General features: G+C 35.7%; 1 protein-coding gene across 1 annotated transcript in view; it reads right to left on the reverse strand.

Annotated features, from left to right (window-relative positions):
* Nucleotides 1-19,878, reverse strand: part of LOC149773177 (CCR4-NOT transcription complex subunit 1-like) — a 39,615-nt gene extending 19,737 nt beyond the window's left edge. Inside the window, exons 1-3 of the mRNA XM_089946682.1 lie at nucleotides 19,599-19,878; nucleotides 10,804-10,923; nucleotides 3,410-3,482 (exon numbers count right to left, since the gene is read on the reverse strand). Coding sequence (XP_089802808.1) covers nucleotides 3,410-3,482; nucleotides 10,804-10,923; nucleotides 19,599-19,878 — 473 coding nt within the window. The remainder of the gene's footprint in view (nucleotides 1-3,409; nucleotides 3,483-10,803; nucleotides 10,924-19,598) is intronic.
* Between the last annotated feature and the right edge of the window lie 331 nt (nucleotides 19,879-20,209).

Consider the following 20,209-nt stretch of genomic DNA (forward strand, 5'->3'; position numbering starts at 1 on the left):
TTTAAAACAACATGAAAACAAGTTGGGTCTTTTTAAATGTTAAAAAATGTAATATTGGCAAAAAAAAATTAATATGTACAAATAAAAAAATAGGAACAGACATTGTATGACTTTGCAAGACTTTTTGCCTGACTTTGTGTGGTGTTTAGTAGGACCTTTAAGGTGCTGAGTATTCAACAATCAGGATTGAATTGATTTACATTATAATATATTAATATTAAATTGTATAACAAAAAATAATATCTAATTTAATCAGAGTAAATAAACCTACATAATCATGTTGACTTCTCTTTAATTACCTCAATAAACGCATGTCTTGTTTATTTGAATTGGCATGTGCTTATAGTCAATGATACAACAAAGGCAAACCATTTAATAACAGCTAGAGACAGGAGGCCTAAAGTGTTTACATTCATCAGTTAATGATTAAAATCTAGTCTCCAACAATATATTTAATGCGTGTATTTGAGTGTATGACTGAAATATGTGCCAAGCAAAGATAATGACAAATTAAATACAGATTACACCTTCCCATTAATTTATGTGTTGACCTTAATAATTTCAAAATGAGACTTATAACACAATTTTCTGCCCACAACAAAAATTTAAGACATAATAACCAAATGCTATAAATTATTATCTGAGTGGGTTTGATGTAATAAATATGACTAATCAATTCCAAATATTTTACTGACTTACTGACTTACATAAATTGCAAATGTTTAATTCTGGTCAACATTATTATTTCAATCAAGGTGAATAGCAAGGGGTCCCACTTATTTACATATACTTAAACCTTTTTCTACTTTAACAAAGCTCATTCGATCATTTAATGTTTTATTTTTCAATTTTAATCTTCAGATGAAGGTACGTGTTTCTTGTTTGATAAAAGGGCTTAAAATTATATAACGGTCATAAAACAAACTAACATATGACCATGAATCAAAATAATATATGGGACATGAAACAAATATGACAAATTTGGTTTTGGTTTTGTTTGTAATCTGGTTTGGATCATATTCAACTAATAACTTATCTAATGAAACAGTTATCTCACTATAACAGTTATAATCTATGCAGAAAACAACAAAAATGTAAAGTCAAAACACCTACCTTTCAGTATAAAGCCAATGATAAAACTTTCTTTCAAAATGCTAAAGTCAGCTGTTCCCTTTACCAGTAATGTTTGGTACTGACAAGATGTAAACTCTTTATATACCCCTGGTTTAATCATTAAATAAAAGAATAACTAAGGTATGCCATGTATGGCATTGAGTTGAGTGTTAGATGTGCCATATGAAGTTAATTACATCTTGTTTGAGAACTTATCTAAACACCTTGGGGCAAACATACAGGATGTCACTGAAACCCTCTTTCTGAGTACCCCAAGCTACAAATTTGACAGGCATTGTTGTTTGTTTTAATTGCAGCAAGGTGACTTGCTAAACAGGTACAAGATCAAACACTCTTACACAAAAGGTATTTTCAAATTAAATTATTTTAATCAAGATATTTGTGCCAGATGTTAGCTATACGTTATGGACATAAAAGATTTAAAAACTATATATATATATATATAACTAGGAAGTCTGAACTGTTTTTCTAAGGAATAATAATATCATCCCTTTAATGAGCACAAAGAATGAGTGATACGAGTAGTAATCACTAATACATTTATTTATATTTACAGTGCTCTGTATAAGAATTTACTAAATTGGGTTTTTACTCCAAAGATTAAAACTATCTGGGGATTTTAAAATTTAATGGTGTATTTTGTTATCATCTCAAAGCACAAACATATCATTGCAGACTGAGTCTTAATTATGGAGAGATTTATGCTAGCCCAATTTTAATAAAATGTTCCAATATTTTAAATAGATTTTAAAAGCTAAATAGCCAAACAAAACTCCTTGGGAAGGATTATATATTTACCAGTTTGGTTTTACCATTAGGAATAGAAGTTATATATACAAAAATAATAAGTCATTTACAAAAACTGGAAGCACCAAGGAAATTTAGAAATATAAAAGAACTTATATGTAAATTTAGGATGTTGATGAACCATGGGGAATTGAAATGTAGAAACTTATAATTGGATAAGGGAAAATTTAACCCTAAGAATAAAAAATAAAGTAGAAGAAAAAAATATCTCCGTTAATTGGGATAGAGTTTGGAGGCACTGGGCCAACATCGGCTCATCCAAGATTCAAAGTATATCATTCAAATACTTACATAACGCATGGTTAACTGGAGAAGTCGCACTACGAAGAAGAATGATTAGAACAATTGTTAAATGCCCCATGTGCAAAAAAGCAAATTTTACGAAATATCATGCCTTAGCAGAGTGCGAAGAAAGGAAAAATAAAATAATTCAGTTGATAATGAAAATCTATAAGAAGGAGAAACACCGAATAAATCAAATTATATATTTAGATGGCAACTTCGATACAAATTTAATAAGAAAGATTACGGATTATATAACTAAAACGATGATAGCATGTAGCCAAGTCAAACCAATTAAAAGTAATAAATTATAATAATGTTACACGCACACGGGTATTTACTTGACCGAGCGGTTGTCAAACCCTGGCACGATTCTCGCTAGAAGTCATAAGTTTCCCCGACTTTCCAAAGACTTCCATACAACCTCAGTTGTAAATCAGAAAGCCCGACGTGTCCATTCTATACCTAAATTTTCCTCTAATTAATGCAAGACCACAGATAAACCAAACTGCCAACTATCTATCAACCGTACATCTGCGTGTTTTGTCTTCATTATGTTTCCGTACCACCAACCGTTCACGCCTTAGAACATATATGAGTACTCCCTAACAATGGGAACTATTTTAACTCCGCCACCTTAGGCCAATCAATGTATGCTTTCAAGGCACATTTCGCCGATATAACTGCACCATATTCGCCCACATGGCGACATAAACGGTGTCTGTCAAGTCCCTTTTTATTTATTCCTTTGTGTAATTTACCGGTTTAATACCGTTAAGTACTGTCCTTGCAGTCACGCTACCAATGTATACCACTAGATTTTAATATGTACTATTTTACGACAGGGACATTCATTCGGTTTTGGTCGGAATTCACTACTAGTGAACCAGGACATCATGGAAAAACACTAACACTTCACTCCGTGACGTTTGCTCCTCTTAATTAGCTCATTAGTTCGGGCCAGGAATATTTCCATGGCGCCGAATTCCAACAATCAAAAAAGTAATCACACAAATCTAAGAACTGCTTAAAACGGGGCACTACAACCAAGTGCACATACTCTAAATTTACTACAATAACTAAATTAACATTAATTTAAAGACTTTTGGGGCTTATGGACTGGGGGTGAGGAGAAGGGGACTTGGGGGGGGGGGGGGCTTCGGAGGGCACCCCTTACAGATGTCACCTTGAAACGGACCGGAGATCCCACTCTCGCTCCCTGACTCTGAGGATCTCTGGGGAAGAGGCAACATGAATCTCTAGATGTGTTTTAAGATTATAATAAATGTAACAATTCTAAAAATAAATAAAACATTTAATTTAAACATAGACACTGTGTTTACCTTAAAATACTATCTTTTAGATTAGGGAAATTTTAAATACTATAAAAATAAAAACAGAGAGGGAGAGGGATTCTTAACGGGGAAAGTACGAGATAAGGACGTCATGGGGCTATGTCACATGGCGCCACGCGAAGTGAACATCCTATGAAAGTGTTTTGGAAAACTATCCCAGGTAGGAAAATTTACATGCATAACATAAAAACAAAGACTCTGGTGTAATTTTCTCTTCTATTTCTTTCCTTCAACTGTACAGCTCCCGTACTGTACAGTTAATCCCCTTGTGTGTGAAACTTAAACCCTCTTGGAACTTTGGCAATAATCCAATAAATAATTAGAGGCTGCCTAACTCGAATTGAGAGAAATACAAATGAATAAAGAATGTGTGGACCCCAACTCGAGCAGTCGACCTCAGTCAATAAAGCAATTATGCCAAGAACGACACAGATTAACACTCACATGAAACAATAGGGAACTTTTGTCTTTCTTCAATCAAACCAGTATTACACCGTTACTTCGCCGAAATTCAAATTTAAAATGAATTAATATGAAAGTAAAGTTTTGATCCAATTATCCTCTGGATCGCAAGACAAATGGGGATGATCTGACAATAACTGGCTATCCCTACACGAAAACTATATATATATATATATATATATATATATATATATATAGCACACATACAACATAGCATATACTCATGTAGCACACACGGGATATAGGCGACCTTTAGCCAAGGTCTACTTGGAATCTAGGGCAGGGATTTCGAGTTATTTGATAGAAACCCAGTCGGAAGAACAACCCTATAGATAATACGAGGGATTTTTAAAAAAATATCCCGTCCAAAATTTAATCTAAATAAATTTTGATCTAAATTCTATCTTAAAATAAAACGAACAACATATATGTGGGGGTAACACTTGCACATAAAACACCTTTTATTTTTGTGGGATGAGTGGGAGGGGGCATCTGTCTGACGCACCCCATCCCCAAAAAGTGAGATTTATGATGACTTTCTGAATCCAATAGTTTAATGATCAAGACTTTTGTAAAGTGTATGAAATTATATTTGAGTGAGTGTTCACACACTAATAAAGTGCTATCATTTAGATACATGCACAAACATCAGGAACAACTAGTTGTAGCATGGTTTATATTAATTGAACATGTAACCTGAAAACAAAGAACGTGCTTATGACAGGTGTGTGTGTGTGTGTGTGTGTGTGTGTGTGTGATTAGGATTTTTAACGTAGCTTTAACAATGTTTCAGTCATATCGCTACGATATATGCATTGTGACAAGTTTATAGTGATGTCTAGAACTGGGGCACCATGCCGCAGATATTTAGCATGATGTCCCGCCCCGTCACATTATACTGACACCAGGCCAACCAGTCCTAACACGAACCTCTTAATGTTGAGCGCAAACAAGGCAGCTGCTAATACTATTTTTATAAGTCTTTGGTACGACTTGTCCAGGGTTCGAACCTGCGACCTCCTATATCCGAGAAAGATAAAGATGCTCTAACCACTGGGCCACCAGAGCTACAGTATTTGTCTTCAGTTCAATTAACACATTAAAACAAGAAAACAGATAGTACAGTCCAAGAATAATGAAGATGAATGATTTATTGGAGCGCAACTGTAAATGTATATGACTGAAAACAAATATATATACATGTTGCAAAGAAAGGAAAAAAAAACAACTAATCATCTTTTTGAATTTAGTGAATCTGACCAGGTTATACAAAATGGATGGATGGTATTCTTCTGTTTGACAGAATACCATTTATACACAACAACAACAACAACAAAATTCTTTCTGAATTTACCCAAACTTCCTGTGATTTGAAATGAAACAAATTCTATGTGATCTTAACTGAAACAAAATGTGGGTGATCTGAAAATTAGGTGATCTGAGTTGAGATGAACAAAGGTCTAGTTGAGATAATGTGCAAAAATAATATCCTACGATGGAACGGAGGTATTAGTCCATATATACCGGTAGATCTGCCCTGACAACTCGAGCTCCTTGTCTTGCCTATGATTCATTGATGAGACAAATCTATCAAATATTTTAAATATCACTTTACTGACAGAAAATAATAAGGGATGTTCCAGTAAAACATACATGGGACTAGAACTTCACGGTATTACCAGCATACCTTGGTATTTTGGGCGTAGGGACAAAAGTCTCCTGACATGGGTGTGACAAAAGCTCCTTAGGAAAAATGCCACTCGAAGAATGGACAAAAGCCCCTTCCCAAATTTACATCTTTTAAAATAACAATTGTTTTATGATTTTCAATGTTTAAATTACTACTATGAATGACAGCAACTTTAAAATGCAACCACTGTGAGTGCTTGATTAAAATAAGAAAATATTTATAATTTTTTTTTAATAAGTAATATAACTGTTGAAATAAATTCGATTATATATGCTTCATATTCAATGTTAAAATATAATATTTTATTAATTGGGGTTTTTTAAAATGGGGGGGGGGGGCACCAGGCAGATCCCCCCCCCTTTGTCCAAAAAAAAAAAGGAAAGTGTTTATATGTATGTGTTTTCCCCCAGGTGTGTTGTATGTTTTTATTTAATAAAAGAATTCCGATCAAAAATTTATTTTACGATTATTTTTGACGGGGTATTTGTTGGATTTCCTAGTGTTTTCTACAGGGTGGTTCTTCTGAGTTGGTTTCAATCACCTTACTCGAAGTCCCATTCCTGATTTTCTAGTTGACCTTGGCTAGAAATCACCTATATCCCATGTTTGCTATGCGTATATTGCTATATGTATGTGTGCTATATATAGTTTTCCTTGTAGGGATAGCCAGTTATTTCAAATTTTATCCCAGTTGTCTTACAATCTTATATTTTATTAATGGTTATATTTATTTCGAATTTGGAATTTGGCGAAGAAACGGTGGACTATTGGTTTTGAAAGAAAAAAGAAGCTATTGTGTTATGTGTGTGTTGGTCAGTGTCATGCTTCGCTTAAATTAATATGATTAGGTCGGTTGGGCTCGAGCAGGGGAGCAGCAGGGAGGGCGAACAGACCTAGGGTTCACGACAAAAAATAAATCTTCCACAGAAAACTTTCCCGTAGAAAGGTTTAGATTACCGAATAGAGGCTTCCTGGAGAGTCTTATTCGTTATTGAACTCCGTTCCATCAACGAAACCTTAGTTCGAAGATCTAGCTGAAAAAAAAATACTCTACGTGAATTTTAATTTTTTTTGTTTCTATGTATACGACCAACCCTAGGTAGGCGCCCTCCCTGCTACTATGGTAATAAATCAGAAAATTACACTAATCAGCGTTAAAAGATTCTGTCTAGACCTATTCGATATCTTGATCTGGGGTCAGGTAAATTTACAGTCACAAATCCATGAGGCGTAGCTTGAGCTCGTGAAAAGAAATTTTTAAATTTATTTATATCCATATCGCCGCTACACTAGGTTTGATGAATATTTCTCAGTGTATGAGTGTCGACGCCGTTAAAAACAACTAAAACATTACAGTTGTCTCTTATCACCTTAGGTATCTGAGTATACCTCTGAGTTACATAAATAACGTCGGTGTTTTTATGCCTGCCACGAGAAAATATTCTGACAGGATTAGATTGTTTATCTAGCATTACGTCGTCGTAGACAACAAGATTATTAATTGACCCATCTATATCATCAGCTGATGGTGCTTCTTCGAAATCTGTTATAAAATCAATGATATTATTACCATCATTTAACAAAGCTGCATTCTCGTTAAACTCTTTCAGTACCTGATAACAACGCTGATCATCAACGGCTGGTACAACCAAATATAATTTATCCCATTTTAACCATCGCATTATCAAATTCAGCAGTAACTGAGTTTTACCACTCCCTGCTGGACCTATTATAATCATTCTGATTGAATTAGGTAACGCAGCATGAGGCTTAATCGGGATTGATTTTTTTGTAGCTGAAAAATCAATTACATTCATGATATAATTATAACATGGATTCATATTGTGTTAAGTGTAAATCACGAACACCAACGATAGATCTAACCACGGTTGTAACTCGCAATAACAGATCAGCCGTTACCGGTAAATGTGAAAAATGCGGCACAAAAAAGTTTAGATTTACTTCATCGGTTAAAAAAAAAGGAATCCACGGAGGTGATATCACCTCAAGATTATCATCTCTACCAGGATTCTTTTGGTCCAAATACTCCGGAGAAAAACATCTGCCAGGATACAATTACTGCGGACCAGGAACCAGACTAGATATCAGATTAAATAATCAAGATCAACCTAATCCAGGTGAGGAACCAGTAAATGCGATTGACCAAGCTTGTTTGGTTCATGATATTGCTTATCGAAATAAAGATATCCAACAGCGGCATATTGCTGATGTAAAATTGCTTAATGCAATAAACTCTATAAAAAATAAATGTATTAAGGAAACACTAGCCACATGGTTAATCAATACTGCTATGAAAGGTCAATTAGTTTTTGGTGCTGGTAATTAATATGGAATCTGTTTATTATTCTCCTGCTGGATTTTGGCGGGGTAAACCAGCTATCAAAAAACTAACAAAAACTGCTCGAGTAAAACCATCAGTAGTTGCTGCGTGGTTATCTAAACAAGCCATATGGCAAATTTATCTGCCACCACCCAAACGAATTGAACACGCGCATTTTGATGTTAGTGTACCAAATGAGGTTCACCAGGCTGATATAATGTTTCTGCCACACGATACCGTTGACGGTAAAACATACAAATACGTGTTAACAATAGTAGATATTGCAAGCAGATACAAAGAGGCTGAACCACTAACCGCTAAAACAGCTGCTGAGGTAGCTAGTGCATTTGAAAAAATATACCAATGAGGACCGCTGACTTGGACGAGTTTGCTTCAAGTTGATCCCGGATGAGAATTCCTTGGTGCGGTGACTTTATTAATGAAACAAAAAAACACAAAAATAAGACGCGGTAAGGTTAATATTCATAATGACCAAGCAATCGACGAAAGATTCAATAGAACACTAGCTGAGCGGCTATTTCGTTATCAGTACGCGATGGAGTTTATTCAGGATAAACGATCTAATGACTGGGTTACCAGATTACCAACTGTCATATAATCGCTAAATAACGAGACAACAAGAGCTATATCGATGAAACCAGCAATTGCAATTACAAAAGAATTTATACCGATAAAGCGACGTGATTTCTGAACTCGACCTGTTCACGGAGATGTTATCGTTAGATATCTATACAAACCAGGTGAGGCTGAGGGTGGCAGATAAAGAGCGACAGATCCAATTTGGAGCACAACAACACATAAAATAGTATCCGTAACAAGATCATCAGGTAGACCAGCAATTTATATACAGTAATACCTCGAACATTCGCGAGGTTAGGTTCCAGAACCAGCCGCGGATCAGGAGGAATCGCGAATGTTTGGTACGAGTCACTAAAAATGCTAATAAATGCTTATTTCTAGGGTTTAAACCCTAAATATGACCCAAATCATGCTCCTAAAGCACTTTAATTTCATTTAAAAGTTAGCTTAATACATTACCTTTAAAAAGAGAAATAAATGGTTGACGTAAAAATAGAGTACAGTATCGCCTAATGGGTATTTGCCACACTAGCGCATTTACAGTACTGTACATGTATACATGTACTAATATTACCCCTATACTAAGTCATTGGCTGCTGTTTTCCTTTGCACTCACAGTAAGGTAAAACCAAGTAACGAATGGGACTGTAAACTTAATGACTGACGTTTTCTTTGTCATTGTCAGGAAGGTAAACTAGGTAAACTTCATATGTCACAGAAGTCATATAACGAAGGTACAATTCAATAAAATAAAGAAAACATGTACGTAGAGGGTACCAATGAAAATTTCGCGAATCTGTGAATTCGCGAATCCAGAAACGCGAATGCACGAGGTATTACTGTACTTGATTCATTAGCGCCTCAACGTGGATTTACTCGTGAAGAATTACAAGCAATACCAGCTAATACTTAATTACCTCCTCAGTCACTTAGATAATCAACTCCACGCCTATTACACTCTAAACATGTCAGAGTAACGTTATTGCGAGTATGACCTAGTTGATTATTTATTCTGTCTACGGTAAACTGTCTTGAATCATTTTTTTTATAACTCCATGTCATTATGCAATTACAGCCAGCACAGTGATTTTTTTTTTGTTTTTTTCTCAGCGATAAAATGAATTTGACATCTAAATCAAATTCATGATTATTTTTTTTATCAGTCTGATTGTAATTGAATAATTTGTTTTAATCACATACTCGTCAGTTTCATCATCAATAATTATTTTATCTAAAACAATTCGCCCGAGTTGGTTTATTTTTCTGACTCTAGATACAGCTAGATAAACCAGGTTAGACCATTCTGTGTAATCATCAACAATCCAAACCTTAGTATCGGTTATGGTTAATCGTTGCGAAGAGTGGATAGTCATAGCGTAACCTAGCGTCCACGGAGATTTTGATGCGTTTAATGCGTCTTCGGCAAGATTAATATCAACAGTGACAATATCATTTAACACAAGATTCTGTTTTCCCTGTCCTGGTATATCTACGTCAATATTCTGCAATCTGGTATCAGCTGGTCTGTAGCATAATGGTACAGGTATTAACGGAAATTTTTCCTGATGCAATTTAAATAGTCTCTGCTGAAGTATTATTTTTCTGCTAGCTACAATCAGTTCACTTGGAGTCCACGCTGATAAGAAATTTTCCATTGATGTTTTTGGAATTATTTCGCGCATTACACTACACTGAATTTTATTCGATTGTAATCGAATTAATCTTTTAAATTCACTCAACCGACCATCAAGAGACCTATAATCTGTATTGACCTCTTCATAATAATCAACAACATTTTTTAGCCACTCGTGAGGTGATTCTCCATCAATAGGATTTGGTTGGCCGTGGTCGCCACACATAATTACAGCGGTATTCTTTGTTAATAACCAATCCAAGAACATTTTTTAATGTTTTAACAAAGACAGTGCAAATCTCATCCCATATAATTGTTCTGTTCTCGTATTTTTCTCCCATTCGAGACGGATTCCATGTACCGCCCTTATATCTGAAAAAGCTATGATACGTACATGAATTAACACCACGTTGTCTCATTTCTCGCGCTAATCGATGTGTTGGCGTCAACACAATCACATCAGAGTTCTTAAATAATTATATAATTCGTGTTGTCTTACCTGATCCACCTGGTCCGTTCACATAGACTGTCTTGTATCTTGACACAGGATCATACACTGATGGTGCGGTTGATATTTCTAAAATACTATCAGAGTAATATTTATCCTCAGCAGCTACATCTGCGTTTTCACAGTACCATAAAATAATATTCTCATCTTTTACTTGCCATGTACCCCATGAACCATCACCGGTTAATTTTTCTACCTCTGGCAGATGTTTTTCATCAATATAAAACGAGTCAGTAGCTACTCTGACAGCGTCATTGGGGAATCTGTTTATCATCGACAGCAGATTTATACTCGCATACGCCAACATCGATGATCTTAAATGAGTATACTGCGGTGATTCTCCTTCGAGATAACTAACTACAGTACCTAATTTTGTTCCATCTGATAAATAAATACTCTCTCTGTTACAAAATATACCCCTCTCAGCGGTATCAGCAATTATAAAATCCATCTCAGCTTCGTCCATGATTAATCTGCAATTATGTCGCTGATGATCACACGCGCCACCCTGAGTAAACTTACTAATTATTTTTATACCTAAATCTTTTGCATCATCATGTTCAGTTGGTAGCCAGACTGATGTCTGTTTTTTATATGATGTAATAGCCTCGCTGACCGTCAACGACGTTAATCTAACATAAATCTCAATAGTACTATTGGAACCCATCGCTGTTCTTAAAAATGCCTGCCAAACCAAACATAACATATCTTATGTAAACCATCAGCTAGCTTAAATGATACAACACGAGCGAATCCTGTTAATGGAAACTCTGGTAATGATCCATTAATTGATACACGAGTCATCTCGTCAGTGGGATGACCAAACTGAGTAAAATATTTATTGCACTCACCTAATCCTAAAAAACTACCAGGATAACATGCAATCATGTCAAACGACACCATTACAGCAAAATTATAAGTAGTATTCCACAATCCGCCGCGTCCATACTCGATGCAACTCTGTTGTATATCTTTAAGAAACTCACGTCGAGTTGGTTTCCATGAATTTTTTTCTCTCGCTGCGTGGGCAACAACAGATGGTATGGTGAAACAATTAACTAACGAGTCTTTATTCGCAGAGTGTTTTTCTGCAATCTCTATCATCGAATCGTGTAGAGATTCACTTCGAGATAAATCTCCGTTGGGTCTTACAAACTGATCATATTTTTCATTACCGGAAAACAGCCACACAGATACTGGATCAGCTTTACTTATTTTATGAATAAAATCGAACATGTATCCGCTGTAAAATTTAATAACACGATCTCGAGGAAAAATTGCTACCGCACTAGTCCATGAATGAGAATTGTGATCAATTATTTCAATAGGTGCTCCTCTGGATTTATAAGCGGATGAGTATAAAACCTCGCCCGATAGCGTTTTTACTGTGATAGGGAATTTTAATTCAACTGATAACGCAGCGACGTCATTAATTGATGTACCATCAATGACTGATTTAGCCCAGGTGTTTATTTTCTCTCGTCGTAAATCCGTTAAACCGTTTCCACGTTTTGCATTTGTAAAATGTTCTATCACTCGCTCAGCCACGCAATTTATTTTCACTGACATTTTCATCTTAGCAAGATTCTCAACAGCGGGTTTATTTAATCGATAAACACCATAAACAACCGCGGTAACAGGATACGATCGTACGTAGTACGGTTTATCTATTCCTGTTAGTAATCCTGGTTTAGATTTTTTACTTACTGTTGCAGATTTTTTCCCACTGATTACAGGATCGCGCTTGTCACGAGTAATCCACACGTCGTTTTCGTTGTAAACTATGAATTTTATTCTAAGTATATATTTATCATCGCCGAGCAAACTGATTATTTTTTTAGCTCGTGTATCATTCATCGTATTGTCTATGTCGTTTGTCCTCAACGTGGACCACACATGAGCAGCTCCATCATCGTAGAACTCTTTCTTTTCACGATTCACCTCAGGAATATCATATTCAATATCATCAAGATCAAATAAACTCATTATTATAATTTAGACAAATATCTAAATAAATAATGAATCAATGCAAATGGCAAATGGTTGGTTCGTCAACTTGCTGTAGCAGTTCATGCAGAAAAGAATACTGTGGAATACATTTAGCTTATATAAAACGAGGCGGAGTTGGGCCAACTAGATGTATCGGATGTAACGTTGGAATACGAGGGAAGACACGTATTTGTTCAGACTGCGGCGGAAAAAATACAGAGAGTTAAAACGGTATTATAATAAAAAATCACAAGATAGTGATATTGCTATCAGGTGCGAGGAGGATTATTTAGGTAGATTTTCAAACAAACTTTGATTTAGACAAATAAATAATTGTATAATGAATCCTGCATTTAGGAAGCATCCAATCGTTGATAACTACGATCAGACACTGCAGAACAAAAAGAATCTGCTGGTAATGTTGATAAATTAGGTTATCTCAGATTTAACGCCGGAGGTCATACAAGAAAAAATTATTATAACCATAGATTTGTTTACGAATGTTTTCATGGACCAATAAAAAACGGTCTTTTAGTTGACCATATTGATGGAGACATACTTAATAATTCTGTGAATAACCTTCAAGCGATAACACAACGTGAAAATCGCTGAAAGGTAACACTGGTTATGGTAATAAAACCTCCAAGGCAGTCAAATCAATTAACATGTAAACCAGCGAAGAGTTATATTTTCAGCCAATGACAGCTGCTGGTAAATATTTTGGTATTCATCAGGCTGCAGTGCGTTTTATTGCAGAGGGAATACAAAAATCTACCTTTTCATATCGATTTGGCTGCTGGGTTAAATTTAGTTACTATCCTCTGATATTAGACTCAGATGAATAAAATCTTTTATATTCAGAATGATTATTTTTTTACATTTAGAATCAAGCTAATATAAATAATGAATCAAGAAAATATTTATGAAATAATTAAATCCATTGAGGTGCTGAAGATCAAAGAGATTCCATTATCAGATGAATTAGACACTGATAAAATCACCATGGATTTTGAAACACTGATGCAGAACAAACAAGAAGGTCGATCCACTCTATCGTCCGAATACAGATTCATAAAAAAGATTCAGTCTGCGATGCATAAATCATTGATTAACATCGATGACACGCAGATATTAGATTTTACTCCGCTGGCACGTGCGTTGAAAGGATTAGATCAGCGCTGTCTGACGAATATGAATCTGAAAAAATGATTGATACTCGTGCGAGGCAGCTGAGAAAACTAATAAATGATGATCAGTAAAAAAAAAAATTATTTATTTTTATTTCTGAATTTATTTTTTTTGTTGTTGTTTTTGGTCGTTTTGGCTGTTTTGTTGATTTTTTACTGTTTTGGTCGTTTTTGTCAGCAAAAAAACATCAAATTGCAGACTTTTGTTAGGTCAAACCTCAAGCGGTTTTCTAATTGATTTATCGATAAAACGTGAAAAACTATCAAAATCAGCTTAAAACCATCATTTTTTCTCAAAAATTTATTAAAAAATCAGCAAGAATTACATTGATTTTGAGCTGATTTTGATTTTTTTTTATGTTTTATCGATAAATCAATTAGAGAATCGCTTGAGGTTTGACCTAACAAAATCAACAAAATTGCAAATTTTTCCCTGACAAAAACGACCAAAACGGTTGATTTTTTTTCACCAAAATGACGGATGTTTTCAAAAATGTTCAACAAAAAAAAATAAAATAAAATTAAATTATTATTTTTTTTCTGAATTAAGATCATATCAGCAGATTTATGTTTAAAGTTTCCCCGCGCATATATAACAGATTCCCGGACTGATCAGTCAGTGAAAAATTCACTCGCGATAACAGATTATTGTGACACCGCAAATAAACAGGATTAATTGGTTCTTGCACAAGTAAAAATCCAGGCGGATCTTTTGGTGAAAACGAATAAAGAACAAACCCCTGCTTGGCCTGGTCAGATACTGATGCATCAGCGCTGTAGCTGTTTTCGATGATATCACAATTAAGATTAACCGCGACGACGTTGGTTATATTTACTATATCAGGCGAAATGTGTCGTCCGGTACCATCTGGTGGTGCGTTGTTGTGTTTAAGAATGGATGGTGGTGGTAGATTTTTTCTCCATGCGGCGTGTAATTTAGAAAACAATTCATCAATGGTGTCAGTGACGGATTTTCTTAATTCATCTACGTTATACTTGGTAAATTTAAAATCTGCAAATGTCTCCTCAGTTAGCGTATATATATTTAAAAAAATTTGCTTGCCAGGCGATCTGTTTATTGCCTGAATTAATAATTCATGTAAACGTTCTGTATTAAATGCAAATTTATTTAATGCTCTTATATAATCAGCAATTTTATCACATGAACTTGATAAGTCAAAGATACACTCGTGAAAAACCTGCCGTAATAACTGCAAATTTTTTTTATGACCCTGATTAATTTCTTTGAACCATGCAACAACATCATGAAAATCAACAATCACAGGATCTGTTCCAAATGTTTCTTCGTCAACTGAATTACTAAAAATCCACATCATATCATTTTTTTCTGATAATAAAATCACTGCTCATGCTTGATCCTTTTCTTAATATCTTGTCTCTTTAGATTGGATCATATAATTTATCAAAGGTTCCACCATATACACGATAATCCTCTCTGTTAGGCTCAGCTGGTGCTGTTGGTGTTCGTGGTTGAACCTCAGGCCAACCTAGTACGGTTCTTATTGAACTCGCGTATATATCTACCATGTAATTCGAACTAACTTCGATGACTGATGATAACGTTGGTTCGTGCACAGATATTTTTATTCCAGGCTCTTTATCTTCGGTTATATTTTTTATTCTACATGCCAGCTCGTCATTAATCTGTTCAATCTCATAACTACCTGTTGGTAATCCAACTGCGGTCCAATCGGGTGTTCCATCGTTTTTTTTTGTTTTATTAGCAAAAACAGGAGAATTATTTGACTGTAAATTTCCAAATGATTTAGCTGTGATATTTGGCCAGCTGTAGTAGACTCGTAGTTGTGCTAGTGCGATCTCGCTGATAGAAATCGGAGTCGGAAAAATAATACTGAACTCGGGCTTAGTTGAGCTTGCCGAGATCATTATTGTCTTTTGCGGGACTGTGTTCGTTGCTGTCTGTTGCAGCAACTCTGTCATTATTTGTGCTGACATCTTTAATCGTTTGATTGTAAATTTTAGTAATTTTTTTGTTATTATACCAAACACACCAGACAACGTGGTGGTTACAGAAACAACAATAGTGACTGCCACTGGCGCCATCATCGTTAGCGCAGACAGTATTATTCCGGTACCAACAACAACAGGTGATACAGAATAAACAACAACATCAATTATAACTAACCTGCGCTGGTATTTTTTTATTTTTATTTGATATACATCGATTATATTTATTAAAGACTCCTGCCACGTACGCGCCTGATTGTATCTATATTTTGACGCACTCATTTTATATTTAATGTGTTTTTTTATTAAATGCGAGTGGCGAAGACCATTATTATGCGACTGCATAATAAAACTCAGATTACCGATCAAGGTTTCTGCGTCAGCGAGTCAAATGATGCTTGATTTAGCTCGGTAATAAACTCCATATACCATAATACAGGTACCGACGAAGGCATAACAAACTTGACTTTTTCTCTTTCAGGAACAAAAATTTCAAGTCGGAAAGTTTCTTCTGTGTTTTTATTCATTAATATAGTCAGCGTGCCAATGTATCTATCTGAAATATGTCTCCAGTTATAGTTTTTGCAGATGACTCTAAATCTTTCTGAGGAAAAAATACTCAATCTGTATACGCAAGTAACAGGCGTTGTATATTTGAAGGTTTGGCCTGTTTTATCTACCCAATTAAGTGTTCCTGTTGCGATCGTGAACGTTAAATTAACAACTGATGGTGATAGCGGGAGGGAATTTTGATGAGATTGTTTTTTACTGATGATTCCTGGAATTAATGCGTTGGTTCCTTCAAATAAGTCAATGATCAATTCTATATTATTGAGTTTTCCGTTAACGTCATCTCCGTCTGTGTTGTATTGTGTTGTATCAATCTTCTGACGCAGCGAGTTGTTCAAGGTATCAATATTTTTGATGATTTTTTTTAATGGCATCATCAATTGTTTAATAGAATCATTGATTTTTTCTGCGTCTTTTTGAATAGTATTAAAATCACCTACGTGAGTGTTATATTCGTCTCGTTTGATTATATCACCTATCTTAACGTTGCTTGTTTTTAGTTTTCCGTGATGATCCTGAAAAACAGCAACCTCATCAGGACCTACTCCTGCTATCGATAAAAGATTGTTCATGTAATCTTTTGTCACGTACTTAGATAAATCAACATCAACAGGAGATTTTTTTCATGCGCGACATCAGAGATCTGCCGTAAATGTCAACCATTATTTATATTTGATTGATCTAATTTACCTGACGTGTAATTGTGGATTGTTTTATGATACGGTTTATCAGATTTAGATATTGCGGCAAGAATAATAATTGCCTCGATGCCACATATCGGAGGATCGCTTAGTTTTTGTACTGGCAGCGTAGAATACCACATTGGTATATTTAACTGAGATACGTAATCTAAAAACTCACGAGGTGGAGCTAACCCGTACGAGTCAGCGTAAACCGCCTCACGTGGATTTATCGCATAAGCAACCCAGTGAGTACCTGGCCCGGTACTGGAATCAAGATTTATGATTCCTGTCTCGTATTTATTTGGATGCGCCGGTAATTGATCTCGCATAAATACGCCTCTGAAAAATTTTATTTTTAGTTTTTTAGCAGCATCAATCAGGTCAAAGTTGGACATCGGCGTTAATTTTTTTTCACGCTGTAACGAGCGCCATAGTATTGGTATCTTGACACCGCGTCCGTATGATGGAGGTCTCCCTAATCGAAGGCCTCGTCCTTTGTACTTTCCACCAACTATTTTATTTACAGCTAATCCTCCTAATGATCCAGCAGCACCTAACGCAGCAGCCTTTGCTAGAGTGGTGCGGCCGTGGCGGCTATCGCAGGCAACGCAGCAGCCTTTGCTGCAAGTAATGCTGGTATCGCAGCTAACAACTGGAAAAATCCACCTATCTTAGCCATATCTTTGATGGCACCTGCAGATAAATTAATCTGGACCCCTGTTTTGCCTGACTTAGCTTTGTTAAAATGTTTTAGCTGTGTTTTAGTTAGTGATAGCTTATTCGATCCGCCTTGAATCTGGTTGTTTTTCAGCGTTAATTTCACCCCGCAGGTTTTTGCGATGCTCGATTGTAATTTTTTTATCTGACCTGGAGTCAGAGTCACGCTAACCTGTTCGTACATATTTTATAATTGTATGATTGGTTTAAATTACATTTTTTCCACAAGGGCGTCGATGATCCTCATGCAACCACCAATACCTTCAAGAATCATAGTCCTATCGCTGAGTATAACAGCAATTACCCTGAATTGAACAGGAGGATTAGGATGAATCCCATTAACTATCCTAGCTTTAAAATGTATATCAACAACAGATTGTTTTATCAAATCAAGATGCTCCAGTGAAAAGTAATAGATCGGATAAAAATTTACAAAATCCAACTGAGATATCTGCAGGCCGGTATCCACATTTTGATCTCGTCCCATGAAGCTCCATAATCGATGATAACCACGCGCCACAGAATAATTATCATAATCCAATGAGATCTCTTCGATTGGTTCTTGATGTCCATTTATTCGCAGTGAGATCTCGCTGGCATTAAAACTATCAAAGATCATGTGAGTTTTATCCTGATGGCCTAATCGATCAGCTCGTTGAAGAGCCACAAAGATATGTCTTGGTGCAGAGACTCCTTTCTGTGATGCTATATGCCAGGTAAAATTACCGTTAATGTTACTTTGAATACTATCTGTGACTGTTGCCAGCCAAGACATCACTGATTTACCACCCTGATTCATAAATGATAGTAATTTTCCCTCCTCAATTGCTGATGGTGTCATTGATGGCATCCACAAGGTTAGTTTGGTTAATACAACCTTACCGTCGGCAGCGCCAGTTTCCCTCCAGATAGCATCGTTGCTGTCACCTTTTCGATAAAAGACAATCGTATGTTTGGCACCAAAAATAACCTTTCTAAACCATCTACAGAAACCAAAGATGTGAGATAATGGAATGGCACATGAAAACCTTTTTCGATCACCTTTCAACATAGCATTACGTGAGGATAAACCAAGATTAAAACCAGGAACAGGTTTTATCATTATAGGTTCTATGTTTTCAATATTTGTTGCATCAGCGGCGGTAGATTGTTTTGGTATTCTAATTTCAAACTGAGCAGAATTGGCGCTGTTTGAATTATCTTTGGTAAACATCATACTAGGACCAGCTGACCTGGTAAAATCGTCCGAGTATCTCGCTAGGCCAATAATTGTTGTTGCCACATCGACGTTATCGCTGATTGATTCGATCTCTCTTCCATCAATCATGTAAGCGGCGCTCTTGAATAATGCCATGATACAGTTGTTAACAAAACCAACAACATCACCTGCGTCATACGCGTTGTTGTCGAGCTTAATGATTTCACCAACAACCTCGATAAAAGCCTCACAGGGAAGAAAATAACGTGTCGTATCTTGTACTTGTAATTCAATTCGACTACTGCTATTTGGTGTCACCGCGTCGTATGAGTAAAACTGATAATCCTGAATAGAGTAATCTCTCTTCACTGGTTCATCCAAGTCAAAGGCTTCATTGGATGTTTGCGAAAACATTTTTTACAAAAAATATTCATCGTCTAAAACGAATATTACCTCCAAATGCGCTGGTACTAACTAAATCTTGCTGTGGTGCTAACATCAATGATTCTATCAGCGCTTCTTGTTGTGCCATCTCTGCTAGTTTTTGATTAGCTGCGTTATTTATTACTTTACTAACCTCGGCGGGCATCTCAGCGGTGATAGGTAATTTTGCCGCTGGTTTTTTTCGCTGCACTAATCTTAATATTCTGTCTTTGATGGCGTCAAAAGCTTTGCTAGCAGATGCACCAACAACATTAACAGCCTTATCACGAATAACGCCTATTGCCTTCATTGATAATTGCTTAGCAACAGGACCAACCTTAGGAGCGATTCGTGTAAAAAAAATCACCTAATCCTGATCCATAGTTGTATTTGTATACTGGTAACCGTGAATTAGCCATGCGAACCTACACAGGTCTTTGATGGTGCTTGTGAACAATCATCTTATTTTTATTTATCTAATTGTCTAATCGCTGTGGTAGTCAACGATCTCGTCGATAATATCACGATAGATAGATACGTCAATAATACCACCTTGAAATAACTTTCGACAAATATCAGTTGCTTCGTTGATTATTTCATGCGAATTGTTTCCAGCTCGTGCTCCTCCAATTAAAACCTCC

Source organism: Sinohyriopsis cumingii, unplaced genomic scaffold (assembly GCF_028554795.1).
Source record: "Sinohyriopsis cumingii isolate HCF-2022 unplaced genomic scaffold, ASM2855479v2 utg000837l, whole genome shotgun sequence".
NCBI lineage: Eukaryota > Metazoa > Mollusca > Bivalvia > Unionida > Unionidae > Sinohyriopsis > Sinohyriopsis cumingii.